The 25479-nt window shown below is 39.1% G+C and overlaps 1 protein-coding gene across 2 annotated transcripts in view; it reads right to left on the bottom strand.

Moving 5' to 3' along the window:
* ELP3 (elongator acetyltransferase complex subunit 3) overlaps positions 1-25479 on the bottom strand; it is a 104588-nt gene that overhangs the window by 46357 nt on the left and 32752 nt on the right. Inside the window, exons 8-10 of one of the 2 annotated variants that reach the window (XM_023216805.3) lie at positions 22177-22338; positions 19434-19566; positions 13942-14132 (exon numbers count right to left, since the gene is read on the bottom strand). In XM_023216805.3, the coding sequence (XP_023072573.2) occupies positions 13942-14132; positions 19434-19566; positions 22177-22338 (486 nt within the window). Of the gene's footprint in view, positions 1-13941; positions 14136-19433; positions 19567-22176; positions 22339-25479 lie in introns of both variants that reach the window. The other variant, XM_023216806.2, reaches the window with a different exon arrangement.

Raw genomic sequence — 25479 nt, 5'->3', positions numbered from 1 at the left:
CTCCCATACAATAATAATGGGAGACTTCAACACCCCACTGTCAACATTAGACAGATCAATGAGACAGAAAGTTAACAAGGATATCCAGGAATTGAACTCAACTCTGCACCAAGTGGACCTAATAGACATCTACAGAACTCTCCACCCCAAATCAACAGAATATACATTCTTCTCAGCACCACATCGCACTTATTCGAAAATTGACCACATAGTTGGAAGTAAAGCACTCCTCAGCAAATGTAAAAGAACAGAAATTATAACAAACTCTCAGACCACAGTGCAATCAAACTAGAACTCAGTACTAAGAAAATCAATCAAAACTGCTCAACTACATGGAAACTGAACAACCTGCTCCTGAATGATTACTGGGTACACAATGAAATGAAGGCAGAAATAAAGCTGTTCTTTGAAACCAATGAGAACAAAGATAAAACATACCAGAATCTCTGGGACACATTTAAAGCAGTGTGAAGAGGGAAATTTATGGCACTAAATGCCCACAAGAGAAAGCAAGAAAGATCTAAAATTGACACCCTAATATCACAATTAAAAGAACTAGAGAAGCAAGAGCAAACACATTCAAAAGCTAGCAGAAGGCAAGAAATAACTAAGATCAGAGCAGAACTGAAGGAGATAGAGACACAAAAAACCCTTCAAAAAATCAATGAATCCAGGAGTTGGTTTTTTGAAAAGATCAACAAAATTGATACACCACTAGCAAGACTAATAAAGAAGAAAAGAGAGAAGAATCAAATAGATGCAATAAAAAATGATAAAGGGGATATCATCACTGACCCCACAGAAATACAAACTACCATCAGAGAATACTATAAACACCTCTACGCAAATAAACTAGAAAATCTAGAAGAAATGGATAATTTCCTGGAAACTTACACTCTCCCAAGATTAAACCAGGAAGAAGTTGAATCCCTGAATAGACCAATAGCAGGCTCTGAAATTGAGGCAATAATTAATAGCCTACCAACCAAAAAAAGTCCAGGACCGGATGGATTCACAGTCGAATTCTACCGGAGGTACAAGGAGGAGCCGGTACCATTCCTTCTGAAACTATTCCAATCAATAGAAAAAGAGAGAATCTTCCCTAACTCATTTTATGAGACCAACATCATCCTGATACCAAAGCCTGGCAGAGACACAACAAAAAAAGAGAATTTTAGACCAATATCCCTGATGAACATCGATGCCAATAAAATACTGGCAAACTGAATCCAGCAGCACATCAAAAAGCTTATCCATCATGATCAAGTGGGCTTCATCCCTGGGATGCAAGGCTGGTTCAACGTATGCAAATCAATAAACGTAATCCAGCATATAAACAGAACCAAAGACAAAAACCACATGATTATCTCAATAGATGCAGAAAAGGCCTTTGACAAAATTCAACAGCCCTTCATGCTAAAAACTTTCAATAAATTCAGTATTGATGGAATATATCTCAAAATAATAAGAGCTATTTATGACAAACCCACAGCCAATATCATACTGAATGGGCAAAAACTGGAAGCATTCCCTTTGAAAACTGGCACAAGACAGGGATGCCCTCTCTCACCACTCCTATTCAACATAGTGTTAGAAGTTCTGGCTAGGGCAATCAGGCAAGAGAAAGAAATCAAGGGTATTCAGTTAGGAAAAGAAGAAGTCAAATTGTCCCTGTTTGCAGATGACATGATTGTATATTTAGAAAACCCCATTGTCTCAGCCCAAAATCTCTTTAAGCTGATAAGCAACTTCAGCAAAGTCTCAGGATACAAAATCAATGTGCAAAAATCACAAGCATTCTTATATATACCAGTAACAGACAAACAGAGAGCCAAATCATGAATGAACTTCCATTCACAATTGCTTCAAAGAGAATAAAATACCTAGGAATCCAACTTACAAGGGATGTAAAGGACCTCTTCAAGGAGAACTACAAACCACTGCTCAGTGAAATCAAAGAGGACACAAACAAATGGAAGAACATACCATGCTCATGGATAGCAAGAATCAATATCGTGAAAATGGCCATACTGCCCAAGGTAATTTATAGATTCAATGCCATTCCCATCAAGCTACCAATGACTTTCTTCACAGAATTGGAAAAAACTGCTTTAAAGTTCATATGGAACCAAAAAAGAGCCCGCATTGCCAAGACGATCCTAAGTCAAAAGAACAAAGCTGGAAGCATCATGCTACCTGACTTCAAACTATACTACAAGGCTATAGTAACCAAAACAGCATGGTACTGGTACCAAAACAGAGATATAGACCAATGGAACAGAACAGAGTCCTCAGAAATAATAGCACCCATCTACAGCCATCTGATCTTTGACAAACCTGAGAAAAACAAGAAATGGGGAAAGGATTCCCTATTTAATAAATAGTGCTGGGAAAATTGGTTAGCCATTAAGTAGAAAGCTGAAACTGGATCCTTTCCTTACTCCTTATATGAAAATTAATTCAAGATGGATTAGGGACTTAAATGTTAGACCTAAAACCATAAAAACCCTAGAAGAAAATCTAGGTAATACCATTCAAGACACAGGCATGGGCAAGGACTTCATGTCTAAAACACCAAAAGCAACGGCAGCAAAAGCCAAAATTGACAAATGGGATCTAATTAAACTAAAGAGCTTCTGCACAGCAAAAGAAACTACCATCAGAGTGAACAGGCAACCTAAAGAATGGGAGAAAATCTGACAAAGGGCTAATATCCAGAACCTACAAAGAACTCAAACAAATTTACAAGAAAAAAACAAACAACCCCATCAAAAAGTGGGCAAAGGATATGAATAGACATTTCTCAAAAGAAGACATTCATACAGCCAACAGACACATGAAGAAATGCTCATCATCACTGGCCATCAGAGAAATGTAAATCAAAACCACAATGAGATACCATCTCACATCAGTTAGAATGGCAATCATTAAAAAGTCAGGAAACAACAGGTGCTGGAAAGAATGTGGAGAAATAGGAACACTTTTACACTGTTGGTGGGATAGTAAACTGGTTCAAACATTGTGGAAAACAGTATGGCAATTCCTCAAGGATCTAGAACTAGAAATACCATATGACCCAGCCATCCCATTACTGGGTATATACCCAAAGGATTATAAATCATGCTGCTATAAAGACACATGCACACGTATGTTTATTGAGGCACTATTCACAATAGCAAAGACTTGAAATCAACCCAAATGTCCATCAGTGACAGACTGGATGAAGAAAATGTGTCACATATACACCATGGAATACTATGCAGCCATAAAAAAGGATGAGTTCGTGTCCTTTGTAGGGACATGGATGCAGCTGGAAACCATCGTTCTCAGCAAACTATCACAAGAACAGAAAACCAAACACCGCATGTTCTCACTCATAGGTGGGAAATGAACAATGAGATCACTTGGACTCTGGAAGGGGAACATCACACACCGGGGCCTATTATGGGGAGAGGGAAGGGGGAAGGTATGGCATTGGGAGTTATACCTGATGTAAATGACGAGTTGATGGGTGCTGATGAGTTGATGGGTGCAGCACACCAACATGGCACAAGTATACATATGTAACAAACCTGCACGTTGTGCACATGTACCCTAGAACTTAAATTAAAAAAAAAAAAAAAGAAACTATGATCTTGGAACTCACTGTGTTCATTACTGCTGGGGTGTCATTGCCTCTAGAACCTCTCAGTATACACTACTAAGAAATATATGCATGCACACACACATACACACACACACACAGAGATATTTATATATATAGACATACATGCTATAACTATATATATATGTATATATAATACATTTTTAAACCCGTAAGTTCATACTGATAATTCCAATACTAACATGGTACCTTGGTGTTCTTTTCAGTTTTCACCTTTTAAATGTTTGTAAATCCCTTCAGGGAGTGAAAAAACTGCCTCTCCTTATCTTTAGGACATCTACCCGTTTGCTAAATCAAGTAACTTCTTTGCTCAATGTAACTAATCTCCCAAAAACTGCAGCTGCCATCTCTGCACTCCCTCCCCTTACCTCTGCATCAGTCAGGTGCCAGACATGCTTCTGGCCATACTTCGGGGGCACTGTCTCCACAGGCAGTGGGAAGGGGAGATGGGAAGGCAAGGGGAGATGATCTCTACAAATACTTTTAATAACAAACTGGTACTTTCAAAAGACGTTAAAATTTCAATAGACGTAAACTATCTAGGGAAGGTTTTACATATAGTGTTGGTAGGCAGAACTGCATGATAAAAAGACCCAGGAGGCTGCTACACAATCTGTGGGGCCCGGTGCAAAATGACAGCGCGAGTCCTTGTGAAAAAAATTATTAATAATTTCAAGACGGTGAGAGAAGAGCATTAAGCCAAGTGCAAGACCCTATGAGACTGCATGGGTCACATATCCTTGAAGCTGGCCCTGATTACCAGAGAGCACAAGTCAGTGAGGACCTGGTAACACAGGCATTTATGCTGATGCTGACAATTCACAAATGTCCTTAAATTTACGTCTGCCACTACGAGAATGCAACATGGATTCAATGGTCTTTGGTAGTATCGTGCCGGGAGTATACCAGATGGAAGTTTTTCCTCATTAAGGAACAGAAATGTGGTAATTGCCAGTTTCAGTGACAAACTCTTTTTCACTGAAAATGAAAAGAGAGAATTCTATGTATGCTGAGCATGTTCAATGGACAGAGTACTGCAGTGAGCAATCTGGACTATATAAGCAGGCATTGTTACAGTCTTCTAGGAGTTGAAAACCTAGATGAGATTACTGACCATCTGAGCTTGCTACATTCATCTAGGTAGGAGTTAAAATTATTTTTAGGTTTCTCCAATTTGATTCAATCGAGTTCCACTTTCTTGACCTGAAGACTGATTACATACAAAAATATTCACTGTTCTATTTCAACAGGTAAGATTTCAAGATTAGAGGTGCCGATATTTGCAATTTGCTCATCAAAAACCTTTCAAGTGATATCTAGGCCTTTTTTTTGTCTGTAGTTGCTCATATTTCAGAAACATGTTTGGCTTGTGAATTGGTATTCCTATTCTACTGTTTCATCATGATTTAAGTATCACATCAGCAGACAGCTGTCAAATAGCCTGAGGGCAGCAACAGTTTAATGTGGCTTCATCATGTGTCTGGACAAAATTTTACATTTAATCATTGACTGCACCCTTCAGGGCTAGAACAGAATCTTCTATTAGGATGCTGCTTCATAAAAACCCCCCGGAAGATGTTACTGACTCAACTGTCATAAAACTAAAAAGTATAAATAGTTTTTTTTAAAAAAAGGTAATGGGTAGGGAAGGGTGGGGAAAATAACCAATTAAAAACATCAAGTAATCTATCAGTAAAATACAGTACAATTTTAAAAGTGTGAAACATTGTGTTCTCACTTAAATTATCTTCCTTTCCTCCATTCTCCCTTCTGATACCTGCCTAAAAAGAGTTCCTTCTTGGCTGGGCGTGGTGGCTCACGCCTGTAATCCCAGCATTTTGGGAGGCCGAAGCAGGCGGATCACCTGAGGTCAGAAGTTTGAAACCAGCCTGGCCAACATGGCGAAACCCTGTGTCTACTAAAAGTACAAAAATTAGCCGGGCACAGTGATGGGAGCCTGTAATCCCAGCTATTCAAGAGGCTGAGGCAGGAGGATCGCTTGAACCTGTGAGGTGGAGGTTGCAGTGAGCTGAGATTGAGCCACTGCACTCCAGCCTGAGTGACAAGGGTTAGACTCCATCTCAGAAAAAAAAAAAAAGTTCCTTCTCCACATAAACCTTATAAGTTCAGCTTCACCAGTCAACAGTGTGTTGCCTATAATTGGTGGAAGCTGCCACTAGGTGAACCTCCATAAAGGCTAGGCATATTTTCTAAAGGCACAGAACAGAAAGACACAAATGATTTTCCTTTACTATGGTTTAAAACAAAAATAAATAATCTATAATTATTAAAAATCATCTGAATTAAATATCCTGGGAGACTTTTCTCCTTTGCCAGTGGTTTCTTCCTAGCAAGACATCACTAATATCAAATTAAACATGTTGAGTCAGGGTGCTTAACTGCAGTCTTAGACTAACACCAATTTTCTTTTTTTGTTTGTTTGTTTTTTTTTTTAATATTTATTTATTTTTTATTATTATATTTTAAGTTCTAGGGTACATGTGCATAACGTGCAGGTTTGTTACATATGTATACTTGTGCCATGTTGGTGTGCTGCACCCATCGACTAACACCAATTTTCTACAGTCTCAGAATTGCTCTAAAACTTTAAGGCTGAAGCTAGAAAAAAAACACTGCTGAGTAAAATCCCCATGAATCTCTCTTCCAAAATCAGAAAGTTTCTCAGCCACTTGATGCTGTATAAACACTTAGGCTTTAATGTCTAAGTTAGCAATTAACATGTTTCTGAGCACTTTTATATCAAAATTTTACTATCTAGCTTTTGATACAAGTTTCTTTTTTAATTTTTCTTTTCTTTTTTGAGACGGAGTCTCGCTCTGTCACCCAGGCTGAGTGCAGTGGCACGATCTCAGCTCACTGCAACCTCCACCTCCCAGGTTCAGGCAATTCTCCTGCCTCAGCCTCCCAAGTAGCTGGGATTATAGATGCCCACCACCACGTTCAGCTAATTTTTTTGTATTTTTAGTAGAGACAGGTTTTTACCATGTTGGCCAGGCTGGTCTTGAACTCCTGACCTCAGGTGATCTGCCCACCTCAGCCTCCCAGAGTGTTGGGAAGACAGGTGTGAGCCACCGCACATAGCCTGATACAAGTTACTTTCTAAAAGTCCAGACATAGCAAATTCTAGTTAAATCTGAATATAAAATTTAAAACACTTCGAAATGGAATTTCAGGGTTTTTTTTTTTTTGGAGACAGGGTCTTACTCTGTTGCCTAGGCTAGAGCGCAATGGAGCAATTACATCTTACTGCAGCCTCAACCTCCCAGGCTCAAGTGATTCTCCCACCTCAGACTCCTGAGTAGCTGGGACTGTAGGCATGTGCCACTTTGCCTGGCTAATTTTTAAAGTGTTTTTATTTTCTGGTAGAGATGGGGGTTTCACCATGTTTCCCAGGCTGGTCTTGAACTCCTAGGTTCAAGCAATCTACCTGCCATGGCCTCCCAAAGTGCTGGGATTATACACGTGAGCCACTGTGCTGGCTGAATTAAAGGTTTTCGAATAAAGATATGAAGCTGTTTTACTAGAACACAGCTATTAGACTGTTGTTATGTGCTAAGTGTCCTATACGAACATGAATGTGGCCTCTTGGTTTCCTGGTCTCCCATTCGTCTGGGGAGAGGAAAGAATTCAAAATGAGGCAACATTTATGAACTTTTTTGAGCTTTCTCAATAAAAAGACAATATTTATAATCCAAATTTCATGACTGGTAAATTAAATATAAACAAACAACTGATGTAAGAAGAAACATAAATAATAACCAGTTACAAGGGAAACTAGCAAAATGCAAATTAATACCCTTAATTAAATAAAATAAAAATACTACAAAGCACCCAATTCTGTAGAGGTTGTGATAAAACCAGTAAATGTTTACTCTAAACTGGTATAATCCTTTTGGAAAGCCATATCAATATTCATAGCAAAAGCTGTAACATTTATTTATTTTCCCCTTGTTCCAGAAAGGATTTAAGAAGTATAATAATAATGAAAAAATGCTTAGATCCTTTACCACGGGAAATCCTTTGCCCAGATTATACTACTCTAAGAGATTACTTCAACAGCAGTAGAAAATTCTATGTACATGAATTTTAGCTGTAGTGGAGGCCAGGAGAATTACATTTAAAAAAGGAAGAAGAAATCAAAGAAACCTGGAAGAACCTAAATGTCTAACAAGGTGAACAGTTTACTGAAAAATACAAATTAACATTGCAGAGTACTATTCTGCCATTAAGTTTATAACCATGAAGATTATTCTAAATCCTTAAAAAATGGAACATGAAAGTGCCAAAGGCAAATTTGACAGTGTATAAAATATACTGATATGTAAAGATGCACTCTAACTTTGTAAGGAAATTTCTGGAAAAATAATGTTAACTTGTTATTAATACATATATTGAAAGTGGTTTAGTTCTACAGAGAAAACATTATTTTGCTCATGTAAATAGAATATTTTATGGCTAGAAATCAGGAAGAAACATAAGATCTGGATAATTAGTAATATTCTACAGACTGTTGGTGGGGGGGAGTATAAAATCACATGATCAAAAGAGAAGTGTATGAGATCATGGAGTGGTGGTACACAGCAGAAACACAAGATGTAATACATTGACTAGAACGTGAAATCTCATATGCTACCTCAGCACTACATAAGCCTAGTCTAAAATTCCAGTGGTTTCAATGGCTGTTGAGAATAAAAAGCAAGTTGCAATACAAAATAAATCTGAATCATTTTTCAGTGTGGTATATACAAAGAAAATGTGGAGATAAAAATGGATAAAAAGGAAGTAGCAAAATATAATAAATATGAATGAGTTCTTATGCAGGCAGGCACAGTAATAGTTTAGTAAACACTCAATGCAAAACATAAAGTAACATAATGCATCTCAAGGAATTCTCCCCATGCTTACAAAAAAGTAAATGCTTTATTGAACCTCAGTCCACAGTAAGCTACATTAAAAAAAAAATGAATTCTAACAGAAACATGTTTAACAACAAATATCATAGTTACATATCAAAAGCACCAAAACTACATAACAAATAAAACAAAATGGAAAACACTATGAAGATATTAGTCTTTGTATTAAAAAAATCTAGCAAATGATCATATTCACAGTTAACTACATTATCAGTCCTAAAGCATAAAAATCTGACATCACAGCTAGACTCTGGATGACTCTCTTCACCAATGGCATTACTATGTTAGGAGCTGAGTCACCACTATCTTCAAACAATAAACTGTCCTCAGACTCATTGAGGACGTTACTAATTCCACATTTTGCAAGAGATTGCGCTACTGCCTCTTGTTTTACATTATTCCATTACATTTTAATCCACCCACCTATGTGTGAAGAGTGTCACTTCGAAATCGTAAGCCTACATCCACCTGTGCCACTCCTCACTCACAAGCTCCGTAAGTGGTGTATTGACAGAGGAATATATGTGACAGTTGGGCCTCCTGAAATCAGAGCTTGTGGACTCTCCTATGGGCCAATTCTCCCTAGGGGAAGTGTAACGGGGTCATATCAGAAGAACTGAGAACAGCCAGGTTTCCTTAACAGGCCTCATATGTTGCTTATTAATAATGTCATGGCTTTCTTATCATATGACCTTTTGGTTGTATCATATAAGTGTTCTCCACTCTTCCTGTCATCACTCCTTTACATTTTTCCTATAGAGACTATATCTGCTGCCCTCGTTTTCTTCAAGTCCTTATTTTCTCAGTTGTTGGTAGGCCAGGATAATGTCCCATAGTGGTATTTAAAAGTCTATAAAATTAAGCTTTTAATGGTACAGCAATGTCTCTGCTGCTTTTGACTCACTGGTTACAGCAGAAAGAAATTTAAGCTGAAAATGAAGGGAGAAAATGCAAATTCTTCATCTGATTGCCTGTGAGATCCATGCCTTGTTACTTTCGGTATTTCTGGATGTGAAATTGCTAACTATTTTGTGCTATCTGTTGCCATGCTCTGCGGCTGAGAAGCCGCATCTTTACTGCTCTCTGGTTGCTTGAGTCAGTTATAACACATGCAAATCATCTTTTTCTTTTGTCTCTGTGAATGCTACTTACTGCATCTTTGTTGTCTATTGTATTAATTTAGATTTTGAAACAATCACAAAGTTACACAAAAAGTCCCAAGTGCAGTACAAATAATTATTTTCCTGAACTATTTGAAAGTTAATTTGCTTCTTTTTTTTTTTTTTTTTTTTTTTTTTGAGACGGAGTCTCGCTCTGTCACTCAGGCTGGAGTGCAGTGGCCGGATCTCAGCTCACTGCAAGCTCCGCCTCCCGGGTTCACGCCATTCTCCTGCCTCAGCCTCCGGAGTAGCTAGGACTACAGGCGCCCGCCACCTCGCCCGGCTAGTTTTTTGTATTTTTAGTAGAAACGGGGTTTCACTGTGTTAGCCAGGATGGTCTCGATCTCCTGACCTCGTGATCCGCCCGTCTCAGCCTCCCAAAGTGCTGGGATTACAGGCTTGAGCCACCGCGCCCGGCAAGTTAATTTGCAAATAAGATGTCCCAATGCCCTGAGAATACTTTAAATATTTCCTACAAGGATATTCTCTTACATAACCACAAAAGAACCATCAAAATGAGGAAGTTAACATGGATACTTCACTAGTGTCTAATCCTAGACCTCATTTGAGTTTCACCAGTGTCCCAATGAAGTCCTTTACAGTCAAAGGACCCAGTTCAGAACCCTGTATTTAATTGTCATGTCTGCATAGTCTCCTTCAAGTTGGAACTCTTTTCTTGATCCTGATACTTTTGAAGATTATGGGCCAGTTATGTTTTAGAATGTTCCTCAATTTTGTTTTGTCTAACATTTCCTGACTATTGGATTCAGACTGTGAAGTTCTGGCTGAGTAACAGAGAAGTGATGCTATGTTCTCATACCCTCTATCAGGCGGCCCAGAATTGCGATTTGTCCTATTACTGAGAATGTTCACTTTGATCAGCTGCCAGGTTTTCCCACTATTAGGTTATTCTCTTTCACTGTGTAATTGTTAAGTATGGTGGGGCAGGTACTCTCAAACTATGTACAGTTGGTACTCGGTTCTAGTTCTGTTAGCAGGCAGTAAGTAGTTACATTCTACAAAGTGTCACCAACACACTTTGCAATTGAACACTGAGCAATTGCTCCTAGGGAAAATACCAGGTTAGGTTCCTGTGAGGTCCTGGTCACAATATTTTTGTTGACTCATTAATATATAACCTTGTTGTATGTGTGTTTCTGTTTAAACACAACTTATACATATTGTTGATTCATGAACACTGAACTCATGGCCAACAGCACATCACTCATGCCTGAACAAAGGTTATATAACAGGAATTCTCTCCAGAAGGCACGTCATGGCCTTCCTGCACTCAGGAGCAACAGCCATCACTTCAGTACTATGCTTGGGGGCCACACTAAACGGTGAATCCTCAACAAACTGCATAAAACTTTGAAAAACATGGCATGAAACAGACTGCAAAAAGGACACTGGCTCTCAGTGTAAGCACTGAAACAAGAAGGCAGAGCGCCATCTGTTTGACCTCAGCTGGTGACATGCTGGGCAACTCAAATTTTTCACTGCCAAGCATGCCCAAGAATGACTGTGAAAATGCCAGTATTGGATTTGAGTCACAAATGAATTTTAGTGAGTAGGAAGATTTGCAAATAAGGAATCTGAGAATGATGAAGACTGACTGCAAATATTATGTTTCTGAATCACACTTACAATTTATTAATTATGCGTATTGGTATAAATGTGTAGATTCCTATTTTATTCAGCTGGTTACAATCTGTTAGTATCAATATTTATTTTGATGCTCAAATTGTCCCAGATTTGGCCAATGGGAGCCCTTTAAGCCAGCTTCCCCTTTCTTCTTTGAACACTTCCTTACTTTTGGCACAAGATGCTCCTTTTAGTAATGGAGAGCATTTAGAGACCAAGATCTGGAAATCAGCTGTGCTCACTCGAAACTAGGTGCACTCACTGCTATACACACACACACATACACACACACACAAACACACACACACACACTATATTTACAGTTGTCCCTCAGTATCCAAAGGAGATTGGTTCCAGGACTCCCAAAGATACCAAAATCCATGGATTCTCAAGTCCCTCATACAAAATGGTGTAGTATTTGCATATAACCTATGCACATCCTCCTGTATACTTTAAATCACCTCTAGATTACTTTTTTTTGAGATGGAGTTTCACTCTTGTCACCCAGGTTGGAGTGCAATGGCATGATCTCTGCTCATTGCAACCTCTGCCTCCTGAGTTCAAGTGATTCTCCTGCCTCAGCCTCCCGCGTAGCTGGGATTACAGGCACCTGCCACCACGCCTGGCTAATTTTTCTATTTTTAGTAGAGACAGGGTTTCACCATCTTGGCCAGGCTGGTCTCGAACTCTTGATCTCAGGTAATCCACCCACCTGGGCCTCCCAAAATGCTGGGATTGCAGGTGTGAGCCACCGCGCCTGGCCTCTAGATTACTTATTGATATCTAATACACTGTAAGTACTATAACTAGTTGTTATACTGTATTGTTTAGGGAGTAATGACAAGAAAAAAAATCTGTACATGTTCAGTACAGATGCAACAACCACTCACTGTTTTTTCTGAGTATTTTCCATCTGCAGTTGGTTGAATATGAAGAATGCAGAATCAGAGGATATGGAGGGCTGACTGTGTTGTTATTCATTACATTTACACTTATTTCTACATCTACCTAAACGTTGGAAACTATGAGTTCACACCAATATCTCCTACTCCAAAACACCACAATGCTCACAGTAATTTTCTCCTTTTTCAACATTTGTAATTGACTTCTAAGATAACAAAAAACCCCAGTACCCATTATCATTAATATATCTGCCGAAAAGATTAACTCCCTGTAAGTAACTGGCCTTTTCTTGCTGTCTCCTCTTCTGCATATACACCCCCAACCCACCCCTAGAGGATGTACAGCTCTGACATCCTGTACCAGATCTGCCCTTGGTGGGAATGAATGCCCTTTTCATCACATTCTGACTTCAACAGCCTGCACCACGCCTCTGCCTCCTGCATGTGAACGAGTGACCTTCTCACCCTGCTCTGGACTGCTGTGGCTCCCTGCCTCCTGCACGTGGACACCTACACTGCTCTGTGCCACCTAATGTCTTTTGGACTGAATTGCTTCAGAAGGGTTGAACAACAAGGGGAAGGGCCACGCAAGCAATTTCAACAGTTGATTTTTCTATTAAAATCTCCTTAGTATTCTTAGGTGTATTTTTAAAAATAAAGATCATATAGGCAATTTAGATCCTGGAGTTTGGCCAATGATTTTAAAACTGTGAGAAATCAGTATGCAGCAGAAGTATCATGTAAATGTCCTTTGACCTTCAAGTAAGTCCGTTACTTTATATCCTTGATAATTTTCCTGAAGTAGTTAATTCTGCTTGTTTCCAGTGTTCATTGCTTTACATGATCAGTCACACAATTTCTGTGCTCAGTGGAGTCCTGCTCTAGCAGCTAATTGTAATGCATTTGTAGTCTCCTTCTGGCCTTGCATTTGTAATATTGGAGCCTGGGTAGCTTTTGGCAGGGTGGTGGGAACGTGTGTGTGGGAATCGGCTTTGTTAGGATTGTAGGTACACAGAAAATTTTACGGCTTCTAAAATTTTTCTGTGAAGTTACGTTATGTTTCTAGTATGTACGTATGTATGTATGTATAAATAGGCAAATAAGGTTTCTGATTGTAAATGAGATCTTACTTTCTCTTTCCTAGGAAGAAGGTAGTTCAGATTATTTTATTTTCTTTATGCCATCAGAAATATGTCACCTTTCCTCTATATTTACATTAATATCTGTAAAGAGTGATTATTGCTACTCTTTTTCTTTCAGAGGCTCTAGAACACAGATTGCACATATGACCACACTTCTTATGCTCACACCCATTACTGCATCTAGACGGAAGCAGACCTGGAAGAGGAAACACTGAACTAGACCATGGTGCTGCTCGGAAGTAAGCACCATGCCTACTGACTGTCATGGCTCCATCTCCAGGCTCATGAATGAATGGGTAGATAAATAAATATGATATTGGCAAAGTGGCTTAGACATGCTATGATTTCCATCCCTCTCTATTTACAGATAGCATTCCAGTTACCTTATTTCCATTAAAAAATCCAAAACCCTTAATGTGAAATCAGACTATTTCCATGAGAAATGGTGAACAGACTAGTCACCAACTATTTTAGGAATAAAAGATAACACACTACCTCTGCACTCGGTACACTCGAGTCCATGGAGGCACAAGGGCTAGGATCCGAGCCACCAGTTCGACCAGGTCACTAGGAGAGTAACTCTTATATCTTCCTGATTTCCAAAGCTCATAAAGCCCAGTCCCACGAATCACCAGGGTAGGATAGAGTTTCAGACCATCGGGACGAAAAGCAGGGTTCTCAAAAAACTCCTGTGAATAGAGAACAGAAAATGACTTCTCCATTAGTTATGCAGAGATCACCCAGGGTGAAATCTCAACCCTTGGACAGCTTCTCTGGCACACCCTGTAGGCCCTGGGGCAGCTTTTGCTTCTGACCAGGTAGGGCACAAGACAGAACAGAAACTCCTTGTTTCTGTAGCCTCACTGGGGCAAAGCAAGTGTGTGCTGGACTGCACCAGGCCCTCACCATTCCAGCCTGTCTCCTGCACAATCTCATCTCATGCCACCCCTCACCATCTTGCCTTTCCAGCACTGCAAAGGCAATTTCCTTTGCCTGGAAAATTCATCAATTTTTCTTTATCTAGCGAATCTTCAGGTCTCAGTTTGAACACCACTTCTTCAGAGAGGCCCTTCTGACCTTCAAATACTAGCTGTCCCACTTAAAAAAAAAAAAATCCCATTGAACCCAGTATTACCTCTTTCTTACCATCACATGACAATCTATTCAACGTGTGCCTTCACATCTAGAGTATATCTTCCTTTAATAATGGAATATACTTAATTGTTTAAACATTTCAAAAGTTGTGACAGAGATCATCTGGCTTACAAAATTTAAAATGTTTACTATAGGGTCCTTTAAAGGGAAAGTTTGCTGATCCCTGAATATGACTACTTTGTCCCTAAGCCATCTGGCACCATTCCTATCCTGGGCTACACATCATCCATTTGTTATCCGGACACTGAGCAATACATCTAACTCATCTACTTTTGCCACAGTCATTTCTTATACTGTATCACCCCAGCTGGCTGCTTTCTTTCTTTATTTTGGGATGCAGCAATGAGACACCAGGCATTCTCTTTTCCATGACTCGGCAATGATAATTTGCTCTAATCTTGTTTTGCATAATATATTTTGGAGAAATGAAAGTGGACTCACACAGTCCCCTCTCACTCCCACCTTGGCAGGAGTATCTACTCAGCTGGCAGGGCTCTATCTTGTAAACTGGAAAAAATCCTTTTTATCTTTGCCACATCATTCTTACAAAGCTCTTCATTGTTAAACTTGCTTTACAAAGAAATGTAACGATAGACCTTTCCATCTCTCATTGACATCTGTCATGTTCTTAAATGCTGTATTCTTTATGTACTATTTAGTTTCAGAGATCTTTTTCTGTAATTGTGTGAGTTTCCTATAACATTTGTATTTTAAAGAATCATCAGGTCTTTAATAAATATTCTGCAGCCATTCCACAAAGAGCACGTATGGAAGCCATTGTCCACCCAGTCTGAATCCACATTTGAACATGGGATTTAGAAAGGTACTTCTGGTGCTTGTAAAATAAGTTTCGGAGACATATGGACTGATACATTCCTTTGGAAAGAATGAAAACTGATTGGTTCTCAATTTTTGGTTACACTGGAGAATTAAAACAAGTGTTTCTTTTCTTTCCCTCCAAAACCACACTAAAGTAACGGGGGCCAGGCGCGGTGGCTCACACCTGTAATCCCAGCACTTTGGGAGGCCGGGGCAGGCGAATCAGGTACCTGAGGTCAGGAGTTCGAGACCAGCCTGGCCAACGTGGTGAAACCCCGTCTCTACTAAAAATGCAAAAATTAGCTGGATGTGGTGGTGCGTGCCTATAATCCCAGCTATTTAGGAGGCTGAGGCACAAGAATCGCTTGAACACGGGAGGCGGAGGTTGCAGTGAGCCAAGATCTCACCACTGCACTCCAGCCTGGGCGACAGAGCGAGACTCCGTCTCAAAAGACAAAAAAAAGAAAAGGAACAGGAAAGAATTTTTTTAAAAAGTATAAACCCAGAATAACAAAGAGGACTAGAAAGGAGGCAAGGATGAGACCCAAGATGGCAACAAATTCTTCAAAGACAGAAACTAGGAAGGCTTGTAAATGACTTTGCAAGTAAAGAAAACAGCAAAAGGAGACAGAAACGAAAGCCCTGCTCAATCGCACTGCTGAGTCCCAGAAAGGCTCACGGATCAGAGGTACCAAGAACTGGGCAGGACAGAGGAGAGATGTGGAAATAAAAACAGGGGTACTGGATCAAGTGTGTACATAGAGGGAATTATCTGTTAACCCTTAGCCTTTCCTGAACAGGCAGATGAGAACGTTTAGTCCCTGGAGAAACTGGAAAGCCTCCGGGCTCTGAGATTCCAGGTACAAAGGAAAGTCTAGATGAAGACCAAGGCTGAAAACAGGGAAAAGCCAGCACATAGACTGGTGGACTCTCCGCCCCACTCTCTGGATGTCAGCAACCAGCTTCCTGAGATATACCCAGGTCACCCAGCCCAAAGCAGGAAGTTAGAGAGTTCATCTCTGGATGAATCAAATGGCTCTACATAAGAGTTCACCATACTGACATTCAGGAATCCCCTAAAGAAAGGAGAGCTTATTGCTAAAAGAGCATTCTTCAGTGAAGCACGCCTGCAAGCTAGGCGCATAGGCCTTGCCATCCGGTTTTTCAATCCCCTACTCTTAAAAGCATAAGAAATTGCTTTAGGCCAGGCGCAGTGGCTCACGCCTGTAATCCTAGCGCTTTGGGAGGCTGAGGCGGGTGGATAATGAGGTCAGGAGTTTGAGACCAGCCTGGTCAACATGGTGAAACCACGTCTCTACTAAAAATACAAAAAATTAGCCTGGTGTGATGGCAGGCACCTGTAATTTCAGCTACTCAGGAGGCTGAGGCAGGAGAATTGCTTGAACCCGGGAGGCAGAGGCTGTAGTGAGCTGAGATTGCGCCATTGCACTTCAGCCAGGCAACAGTGCGAGACTCTGTCTCAAAAAAAAAAAGGCATAAGAAATTGACTGAAGATCATCATAAATTTGGGGAAAGCCTAGGACATTAAGGGGCCAACCAAAACAAAAAGGAAAAAAAGGCACTTGGAGGAAACAGAGGCATTGCATAAAGAAAAATAAAATGTATAAAAAATATCTGTAATAAATTTCTTCAGAGATAAGATAAATTACATCCACAATACAAGACCAAGGTGCTATAGAAAACTGAGAAACCAATTGTAGTTTTAAATTTCACTTCTTTGAAGATTAATTACTTTGAGAACTTTTTGATAGGTCTATTGGCTATTTGAATATTCTCTTTTGTGAAATGCTTGTTCAAGTTTTTTTGCCCATTTTCCTACTGAGCTGTTTGCCTCTTATCAATTTCTAAAAATTATTTATTTTAAAACAATTTAATCTGTAGAGAATTCTTCTCTAGAAAGAACCCATATTTTTCATTTTAGCTCCCTTCTGTTACTTTACTAGGACGCAGTTAGAAAAGAAATATGATCCACTCATATTCCCTGTGTGTTTCCCTGCAAAGATTACAAACAAGCAAATAAATCTGTTTACAGGAAGGGTAGTCCTTGCAATATTATTACTGAACTATTCCTTATGTTGAAGACACCAAGGAAAATACATAGCAAGACTCAGCTGTTTGCTATGGCTTGCTACAGTATGAAACATACTATATTTTTCAGGAGCACTTATACTTCATGAGTTCTGGCTATCCTACTGGTCCACCTAGGAGCTGTGCTAAAGAAAAGTTGTTTCACACTTGGACACAGGGCGGGGAACATCATACCCTGGGGGCCTGTCGTGGGATGGGAGGCAGGCAGAGGGATAGCATTAGGAGAAATACCTAATGTAAATGACGAGTTAATGGGTGCAGCACACCAACATGGCACATGTATACATATGTAACAAACCTGCACGTTGTGCACATGTACCGTAGAACTTAAAGTATTATAATAGTAATAATAATAATAATAATAATAATAATAATATGTGTTTCAGGTGCCTTTTTGGCCTGGTTTCTGAGCACCTGGCTATTAGTTACTGAGGGGAGGATACCAGACTCAAAATCTACTACACAGCCAGTGTGGGGGAATTACGAAGAGGGATATCTGTGAATTAATGTTATCTCATAAACAGGTCCTCAGGTACAGTTTACCAACTTAAAAAATAATAAAAGTAAACTTCTTGAGAGGAAAGAATTATTAACTTCACAAATAAGACATGGTGAACTGCATTTTTCTAAACAGAGCAAATTAAAAGTACTTTTACAGATGAAATAACTTAACAAACATTGTCATCACCTTCAATAAAAGGATATCCCTAAAACACACTTGCCCTATCTGAGAATCTGAAGAAAAACAAAAGGCCTGACCAATCTCATTTCCCACAACAAAGTTAACATGGATCAAGAAACTGTGAGGGTTAAAATAACAATAAAACAACCCACAGTGAAAATTCAAAGAACAGAAAGATAGTTCTAAGCTTAGAAGTATTTGAAGAAGAAAAAAAAAAAGATCGACTTAATGGAAGCACAACTAAAAGGTCAATAACAGGTTAAGTAAAATATTTAAAACAAATATAAAAAACAATGAGTCCATAATCTCCTTACCTAAAAGGTTCATATAAACTAATATTAAAAATATTCTTATCCCAATAGAGTAATAAGTCAGAGGATAAAAACACACAATTCCAAAAATACGAAAGAAATGTAATTAGTAAATACAAACCTGAAAAATGTATTATCACAATTTCAAAATGCAAGTTAAAATGGTACTTTTCTCGATCAAACTAGCAAAGAGTAAAATATATGTACATACGTGTGTGTGCATGTATAAGCATATATAGAAAATAAACAGGAGAGAATTATTTGTGAAGAAAAACTCTGCTGAAATGAGTATAAATTGTTACAACTCTCTGCAAAGTAACTTATTAATAGAGTGAGATTCTTAAAATGTTTCTACCTTTACCTGATAATTCTACTCCATGGAATTTATCATAAACAGATAAACCTAAATACGACAAAAAATTATACACATAAACTCATTTACCTGCAGTGTTTTTAAAATAATATTAAAAAATCAGTAATACCTTATTCTGAAAAACTTGCAAGGGGTTAAGCAAGATATGGCATATTAAATTAAAAAGCCATTAAAATATGTTAACATGTTAACAGAGACCATGCCACAACATGGATAAATGTTTGTTATAATGTTAAGTGAAAAAACTATTACAGTAATTTCCTATGTCATATACATTTGTATCTCTGTGTTACATTTGCAGAGACAACCTCACCCTCAAAAAAGCCTAAGCATAGAAAAATCTTGGAAAGAATCCATTAAAATGTTAAGAGTTTTGTCTGATGGGGCTGTGGGTGATGTCCCTTACCCTACTGTGTTTCTAGTATTCTATAATAAGGATGCATTTCTTTAACAATGGAAAACATCAGTGAACAGGCAACAAGAGCAGATGGGATAAGAAACATGCAGAGGCATTCTGAATGTGCCTGGCTGAAGCCACACTTACTGTGAACTGTTCAATGTCTCTTTCTAGTCCCACATTTGGCAGGTCAGGCATCATATGGGCCACCACTTTGAAACCGGAATCTTTGGCCAGGTGAAATGACTCACACACTGCCTTCACAGTGTGGCCCCTAAGGAAAGAAAATCACTATCTGTGAAAATCACTACCTATTTGTGTAAATGGGTGACAAAGTTAATACAAGGAACAGGGGGAAAACAATCTCTGAGACAGGTAACAGAAATTCCATAACCAAAATCATATGGCTGGGGGAAAAGACACCTCAGAAAGTTATTTTTTACATCCCCACCTCTCAGAAGGCCTGGAAGTAAATAACTTTATTTCTGAGATATTTCTCAGAAATTCCCTTACGCATCTACTCAAAGTCTTGAAAGTAAAGCATTGGGGTAGCAAAAGTTAATGTGTATTAAAATTATTTGGTTTAGCATCACCAGTCAAAATAAGCTTATGAATGTAAGTCTCTGTATTAAAAATTAAAAGCTCAAAACCATGCAGAAGCAGCAAGCTGCTATGTTCTTTCCTTTAAAGATCTTGTGAAATTATTTGTAGACAGAGAGGAAGACTGAAACCTATAAGACAAAATAGATTTCACTGGTGGGTTTGGAGGAGCCTTAAAAAACAGTAGAGAGAGAGACTGACTTAGTGAGAAGGCAGAGTCATTTGGGGTCACGAGGATAAATCATCTTAATTTAACATTCTAGAGCCACATCCAGCAGGAAACAAGTCCTAATAATAGTTTTGGGCAACTAGACTGAAGCCTTGTGGCAATCCTTCCATCACCAAGGTGTTCCCATTCACGGCGGAAGGATCCTAAAAACCATAGACTCCATCTCACTCTCTCAGAATGCTCCCATCCATTTCCATGACTTCAATTTCTAATCTCTTTTTGCTAATGACTTCCCAATTCCTAGAACAAGGCCAGGCCTGTCTCCTGAATTCCAAACCCAAATAACCAATACTTTAAAGCAGCACTATTTAAAATAACAGCCACTAGGCACGTGTGGTTATTAAAATTTATATTTAGAAAAATTAAAATGGAAAACTTGGTTGCAGGCACAGAACATTTTGATCACTGCTGAATTGTCTATTGCATAGTCCTGCTCTAAAGCCAACCTTCACTTGGCTATTCTACAGGTACCTCAACCTTAGTGTAGCCAAATGAAACCTATGTTCTCTCCAAGCCTCCTTGACTTCCCATTCTCTCTTATCCTCACTTCCAGTCAGTCACCAAGCACCACCATTTACTTCTTTCCAGGACATGGTATTTCCTGCTTAATTTCTATAACAGCCTCGTACCCAATCTCCCTTCCAACTTGCTCTTCTCTGACCTGCCCCTTACACTGTAACTAAGGCATCTTTCTAAGCTGCAGATATGCTCCATCCCATTGTAGCTTTAAGCCTGCTGGTGGCTTGCTCCACTGGATTAATGTCCAGCCTCCCTGGGCTGACTCTTCAGGCCCCTAATAATCAGGCCCTCTGTTTGCTTTTAAGCCTTATCTCTTATCATTCTCCTATCTCACATTCTAACCAAACTAAGCCACTCCAAATTCCCCAAATGTGCCACACACTCCCATCTCCAGGAGTTTGTTCATATGTTCTTTCTGCCTCAATCTTCATCTTCTGCACATGACGAACTCAGACTCTTCCATGAAGTCTCAACTCAGATGTCGTATTCTTCAGAAAGCTTCACCTTCCCCTCCATCTGCACAGGTGTCTCTCTAGCACAGCCCTTGAAGGCTACACCACTCCACAGTTTCCCTAGTTGAAGCCTTTTCCCACATAAGAGCATCCTATTCAGTTACTCTTTCTTAAACATGATATCCATGAGATTCTTCCCCATGCTAAAAAATATTCAACAGATCTCTATTCCTTAAGGGAAAATTCCATCCTCCCCGGCCTGGCATTCCTCTTGGTTGTTTCTAAGACGCTGATCAGTGCTTGTCTCCCTAGTTCCCCTCTGCTTCCTTCTCCTGGCACAACACCAACCACATCTACTGAAACCCTACAGAATAAAGGGGCCTTTAACATCCAACTCAACACATTCTTCCTCTGAAGCCCACCGTTACAATTCTTGGTCAATCATCTCAGCTGCCTAATCAACTCTCAATTGTCTCCCCTACTCCACTAATTTAGCAATTAACTGTGAAGCTCCTTATACAGTTAACCTTTCACGGGCAAACCTTTCACGGGCATTTTCTTTTCAACTAAAAGATATATTTCTAGAGGGAGCATAATAAAGCTCTAACAACTCTTATTTCCTTCTTTCCTTGCAGTCCCAAATTTCTCAAAGTTAACAACCATGGTATCACCATACATTTTGCTAGTTGGTATCTGCTCCACAAAAATGAATCTCTTCAATATTACCCTAATGTTCTTTTTACTCACTCTTTTCTTTGTTTTTGGCCTTCTCTCCTGCTTTAAACTACTAACCCTGAGTCCTCTCCCCTGCTTTCTATATGGACAAGGCTGCTTAGGACAAGAAAAGGGAGGGAGATGAGCATGTTTACAGGCTGCTGGAAAAGAGTCACTAGAGAAAAACTGAAAATGAGGGAAAGAGGGGATGGAAGTAAGAGGATAGACAGAAGAAAGAACTTCGAAAAGGAGGAATACCCATACTTCTTTCCCTAAGACTGGTCAGAAGGAAGAAAGGCTGGGTATGCATGTAGAGAAAACTGATGAAGCTGGAGGAAAGCTTGTGCAAGATCACCTGCCACCATCTTACCTGTTGGTGTCTCTAGCCACATCTTCATAAACACTCTGCACCCCAATCTCCAGCCTTGTGCAGCCATAGGTCAACATATCACTTAAATGCCGCTTCATGCAGTAATCTGGTCTGGTCTCTATAGTAATTCCAATACACTTTGTGAGGCTTCTCTCAGAATACCTGTAGAGCAAATCTAAAATAATTAACCTGTTGCAGGTTTTAAGACATTACTCCCTCTCAAAAAAACTGCCTTCTCTCTGTCCTCCTAGCATGAGATAGTGGTAAAGAGTGTAGGCTCTGGAACCAGGCTAAGTTCAAATCCTGGCTCTGCTACTTCCTAACTATGCACATGAGGATGCTATTAACCTCTTTGTGCTTCGGTTCCTTTATCTGCAAAATGAGGATAATATACTATCTACACCTCATAGGATTGATGTGACTGAGCTAGCATAGTAATGTTATTATCATCATTATCATTATTATTCTCCTGCAGTAAGCTGCAACCATAATCTCCTTGAAAGCAGTGATTTTAACTGTGAAAACCTATTTTTCAATTCCTAGCAACCATTTTTCACATAAGTGAAAACCATCTGCATTATTTATTTCCCACTCTATATTTTTGAGTCATTTTAAATGAAAGAAAAAAAGGGGGGAGGGTATATGTAATGATTACAGGAATATTTTAGATGAAATGTCTTCTATATACACAAAAGTCTTTTCACCGAGTCTATTAATCTTAGCAATGATTTACGAAATTACCAATCACTTTTGTCTTTACTAAAATCACGTATCAGAGTAGCAAGCACCACTTTAGATTCATGCTGTTTGAGTTAGTGGCCTTAATGATGGCCAAAGAGGCAGAGAAGTAAGTCTCTTGCTAGCAGGGCTAGTGAAGTGAGGGGATAGGAGCTCACATTTACAGTCTTTTGTGGGCCAAGCTCTGTGCCACATACTCTAGTACTGAATCCTCCCTCCCACCAGCTCTATGAAGTGTGTCCTATTATCTCCATTTCACAAGTGATGAAACTGGAGTTGAAAGGGAGTAAACAGCGTGTTCAAGGGCACAGAGCTAATAAAATTGGAGTCAGGATCCGAAGTTGGGTCCACCTGACTTCAAAGTCCTTGCTCTGTATTCCAGTTACCACACCGTTTAGACAACTCAGCATGGACCCCAGACTTCTCTGCTTTTCAACATCTCTCAATTTTTTTTTTTTTTTTTTTTTTTTTTTTGATTTGGAGTTTCACTGTGTTGCCCAGGCTGGAGTACAGTGGCGTGATCTTGGCTCACTGCAACCTCCACCTCCTGGGTTCAAGCATTTCTCGTACTTCAGCCTCCCAAGTAACTAGGATTACAGGCGCATGCCACCACGCTCAGCTAATTTTTTTTTGCATTTTTAGTAGAGACGGGGTTTTACTATGTTGGCCAGGCTGGTCTCGAACTCCTGACCTCAAGTGATCCGCCTGCCTCAGCCCCCCAAAGTGCTGGGATTATGGACATGAGCCACTGCACCTGGCCAACATCTCTCAATTCTTAGAACCCAACCATTTTTCTTAATGTAGCCTTCTACAATGTTCTCAATTTTGGGGGGAGGATGAGAGAAGCCTTAAAAAAATTGCCATTTATTTTCCTTCTTTCTGAAGAAGTTCATTGCTCTTTATTGAAAAGTAAAAATCATAAAATTTCTGTAATTTTTGTAACTAATTCCAAGTGGTTCACTCTTTCATTCTTAATTGTCAATAAAAACGGACTTATTTATTGGTAATAATAACTAAGAAAGCTAAGAATCACCAATCTAGAGAACAAATTCTCAAGTCTTTCATTCTGGACATTTGAACTCTTTTGCATTGTTTATTTCCATATTCCACGAGATTTTAGGTAGGATTACCAGAGGCAACAGGACTAAAGGTAAACGAGTAGTTCAAAGTCACTAAAAGATGAACTATGAGACAGAAAAAAGACTCAGACCTTATCAAATCTTGCCTAAGACAGGATTCAAACTAATTTGGCTTCTCTGAAACAATAGAATCATCAGGTCCTGTGCCTCTTAAACAGGTGGGTACTAAGGCATGCAGTAACAGGAGTACATGATGCCACAGGAGAGACGTAACACACCTTCCTCTAGCATCAAGTATTGGGTTTGAGGGAAAACATTTTTCAAATAAAAATAAATATTCATATACTATGAAGAAGGCACACAATACAAAGGTTGAAAAATAAAAAAAAAAAGAAAGCAAAAAGTTCTAAATGACTACGTTTTTAAAGGTAAATGAGAATATCCTAGAATGAGGCATTCCAATTGGTATTTTTTAAAAACCTGTAGTTATTTCTTAACAGTGATACCATTAAGTTAGCAAGCGTAGTGGCATAATAGTAGCTTACATCACTGGGAAAAACTAGAGGGGAGGCAATTACACAAATGGGGATCTGTGTAGAGGAAAGAGAAAATTTATTAGCTAGTCTTCCTATTGCACAGAATGTCAAAGGCCCCACCAAGGACATACAGAGGACACTGCTGTACAAGGTCTCTTTATAAGTCATCAGAATATAGTACAGGCCATAGAAGGAAACCTTATTCTCAAATAATAATTTAACTCCATTTCAAAAATGTCTTTCCTCAGGCAGGAAATGTCATTACCTTTTGCATTAACAGAAATGGAGGAAGAAAAAAACAACTCAGGTTTTGAAAAGTCAATATTTTATATTTATAAAAAGGCTTTCACTATCTTTCCTCTTTCCAGAATTATAGTTTCATCCAAAAAGCAATTAAACAGAAATTTGTATCAAATTTGAATGACAAAACAATGAATTTTTCCCATAGGCTTACTGTATTCTCATGAAAATTTTTGGATAATACTATATCTAATCCTACATCTCACTAAATCTAATTATTCATTTAACAGAGATGTAAACATATCAACATAACTATTCTTTAATATGCAAATATGCGCACACAGGCTTTCAACCAATCTAAGCTGATATTTTATGGCCTGCTATTAATGTGATCTCCTTGTATCACTAAGGTAGCTATCCAACAGTATGTGCCATTTAGATAGCCATCCCAAAGCACGGCTCTCCTTCAGTACCCAGTCCAACTCCCATACTCTTGGGGGCTACAAGTTCTTCTGCATGCAGCAACTCTGTCAACTTCTTGAGAGACAAAGCCAAGACTCAAAAGGGATCCTCTGATTCCAATTCTACTGCTCTTTTTGTGGTATTACAGATTCATTTTAAGCCTGTACAGCCCAACAATATGGGGCTATGTTGAATCCTACGCTTTTCTGTATGCCATAGGAATGGCACCAGCTATAAAAGATGCTAAT

Source organism: Piliocolobus tephrosceles, chromosome 7 (genome assembly GCF_002776525.5).
Source record: "Piliocolobus tephrosceles isolate RC106 chromosome 7, ASM277652v3, whole genome shotgun sequence".
NCBI classification, from domain to species: Eukaryota; Metazoa; Chordata; class Mammalia; order Primates; family Cercopithecidae; genus Piliocolobus; species Piliocolobus tephrosceles.
This window is presented reverse-complemented; position numbering and strand designations above follow the sequence as displayed.